General features: G+C 54.1%; 1 protein-coding gene across 1 annotated transcript; it reads left to right on the plus strand.

The window, feature by feature from the left end:
• Positions 1 to 1,608: 1,608 nt before the first annotated feature.
• SSSCA1 (Sjogren syndrome/scleroderma autoantigen 1) lies at positions 1,609 to 2,780 on the plus strand. Its single transcript, XM_006903508.1, has 4 exons — positions 1,609 to 1,639; positions 1,736 to 1,887; positions 1,998 to 2,082; positions 2,409 to 2,780. Exons 1-4 carry the CDS (start codon positions 1,621 to 1,623, stop codon positions 2,750 to 2,752), a joined length of 600 nt encoding a protein of 199 aa, XP_006903570.1. The 5' UTR covers positions 1,609 to 1,620; the 3' UTR covers positions 2,753 to 2,780.

The raw sequence follows: 2,780 nt of genomic DNA on the forward strand, positions 1-2,780 counted from the left end.
AGGTGACCTTCAGCTTGTATTAAGCCTCCCTCATTTCCCGATACAGCATTTGGTCTACTATTATTAATTTTGATATTCGGCTTCCCTCACTAGACCAGTGATTACAGAGGTCTAACTCCTAGCTCCTTCTCTGCTTCCCTGGGCACAATGAATTTCCTAGAGACCTCTACTTGCCCTGTCTGGATTTATCAAATGTAATCAGACAGAGGATGCACACAGAGAAAGAACACAGATGATAGTTGATAACAAAACAAAAAACCCCACCAAGACAAATGTTCAGGGAGCGCTGGTACCTTTCATTTGCAACCCACTCAAGTAGAGTCTCAAGTTCTCAAGAATATACAGTAAGGACCACCCTGTCCCCAGCTTGCATCGCTCAGCTGCAGCTGGTACCTGGAACTTTCATGATCAGTACAAAGCTTTTCAGTGTTTAAGATATTTGAAGGTTTAAATGTACAAATAGTTTAGGATCAGACTTAGGCATCAGTCGCAGTTCTTGAGGGAGGGGAAAGGTAGAGAAAGGTGGGAATGGTAGAGAAAAGCCAGGAGGCAGACTAGAATACTAAAGAGGCAGAAGAGGGAGGACCCTAAAAGAAGCCTTGCCTTGCAAGATTTGAGTCTTCTTGTAGCATGGAGTTCAGAGCGTATCCATTCTAATATTCCAGCTTGGAAAGCCATTTTGAGCAACAGACCCACTACAGCGCAAATTCAGAGCCATATATGCCTACTTGGAAGAGCTGCTGACAGAGAAAGCTAGAATGATCCCTATCTAGCCAGGTTAAAGGGAAAAAGCACTGAGGTTTGAGGCTCCAAGCATGTGGTTGTGATGAAGCCCGGATAGCACAAAGGTTAAAGCGTTACTAACGGCAAGATTATAAGCAGCTTAAACCCATTAGTCACTCCACAGAAGAAAGGACAGTGAGCTTCTCTAAAGATTGTTGTTAAAGAAACCGACTGTAGCGGATTTTCAGGGGCTGTAAAGTAGCAATAGAGATTGCCCATCTTTCTCCTGTCGACTAGCTAGCAGGTGGATTTGAGCTGCGTGCCTTCGGATTGCCAGAGCAACTCTTTACCTCGAGACCACCAGAGCTCCCTTGCCCTAAGGATTACAGCCTTGAAAACCTATGGGGAAATTGTACGTTCTCTGTGGGTCTCAACAGATTCCACAGTCAAGGGTTTGGATTGTTGTGATGATGTCACTGTCCCGCCCGCCCCAGGACCGCCCTATCCTGAACGGGACACTCCAAGGGGAAGCGGAGGCCAGCAGAGTTTTTTCAAGCCAAAGTGGTTCCCTCCGACCCGCGCGGGCACAGAGATCAACCGTGCGAGGCCACGTCTGGATCCTGAAAAACCCAAGCCGAGTTGCCATAGAGACACCTCTGCAGCCCAGCCAGCCGGAAGTCTCCGCCCCCGGGGCTCCGGCCGGGGTCGTCGGACGGAAGCTCCCACAGGCCCGGCCAGCGGCCAGACACACCCCAACCCGGAGACCTTGGGGTCTAAGAACCGCCCAGAAAGGCCATTTCCGCTATCAGTGCTGGGGGAAGCCTGTGCATCCGGGGGGCGCGGGAGGCGCGCTGTTTGTGCGTCACTTCTGGCGAGCGGGGCGGAGACAACGGCAACATGGCCCTGAACGGTGCCGGTGAGGACTTGGCCTGCGGGGGCCTGTGGCTGCGGGGTGCAGCAGGCAGCTCGCTCCGGCAGGATCCCCCGGCCCCTTGTGCCTCTCTTCCCCCAGAAGTTGATGATTTCACCTGGGAGCCTCCGACGGAGGCGGAGACCAAGGTCCTGCAGGCGCGACGAGAGCGGCAGGATCGCATCTCCCGACTCATGGGCGACTATCTGCTGCGCGGTTACCGCATGCTGGGCGAGACGTGCTCGGACTGTGGGGTGAGGCGAGGCCGGGGCGGGGCCACTGGGGGACGGAGCCTTAAACCGATGCTTCCCCTCTGGACCTCTCGCCAGGCGTCTCACCTGCTTGTTGTGCTTTTCGCCCCTAGACCATCCTCCTCCAAGACAAACAACGGAAAATCTACTGCGTTGCTTGTCAGGAGCTCGACTCAGACGTGGATAAAGATAATCCGGGTGAGGGTCAGGTGTGCTTGGTGGAGAGGCTTGGTGATGGAGGCCCTGTAGTGCTTGAGGAACCAATGGGTGGGGCGGGCGTAGGGCACTTTATGCCATGAATTCATCAGAAATAGGACTGGGTATTTCCCGTGTGCCAGACATTGTGGGAGAGTCCGAACTCAGTCAGGCAGTCTTGATGGGGGGAAAAGGGAAGTACATAATTGTGCTACAAAATAGAGAACGGAGTTGTCGTAGAGCGAGAGAAAACATCTCCAAAATGGAAAGAACGGAACAGTTAATAAAGAAAGTGGCCTCCTGACCTTTCCATTTAATTTTCTTTTTAGCTCTGAATGCCCAGGCTGCCCTCTCCCAAGCCCGGGAGCACCAACTGGCCTCTGCCTCGGAACCCCCCTCAGGCTCTCGGTCCGCCCCTCAGCCCCCAGTACCCCGCCCGGAGCATTGTGAAGGAGCTGCTGCCGGGCTCAAAGCTGCCCAGGGGCCGCCCCCTCCTGCAGTGCCCCCAAATGCAGACGTCTTGGCCTGCACGAAGACAGCCCTCCTGCAGAAGCTGACCTGGGCCTCTGCTGAACTGGGCTCCAGCAGCTCCCTGGAGACCAGCGTCCAGCTGTGTACCCTCATCCGGGCTTGTGCAGAGGCCCTGCAAAGCGTGCGGCAGCTGCAAGACTAGAAGCCCCTGAGAAAAACCATCTAGAAAA

Source organism: Elephantulus edwardii, unplaced genomic scaffold (assembly GCF_000299155.1).
Source record: "Elephantulus edwardii isolate Elephantulus edwardi_28Jun2011 unplaced genomic scaffold, EleEdw1.0 scaffold02870, whole genome shotgun sequence".
In the NCBI taxonomy this organism is placed as follows: domain Eukaryota; kingdom Metazoa; phylum Chordata; class Mammalia; order Macroscelidea; family Macroscelididae; genus Elephantulus; species Elephantulus edwardii.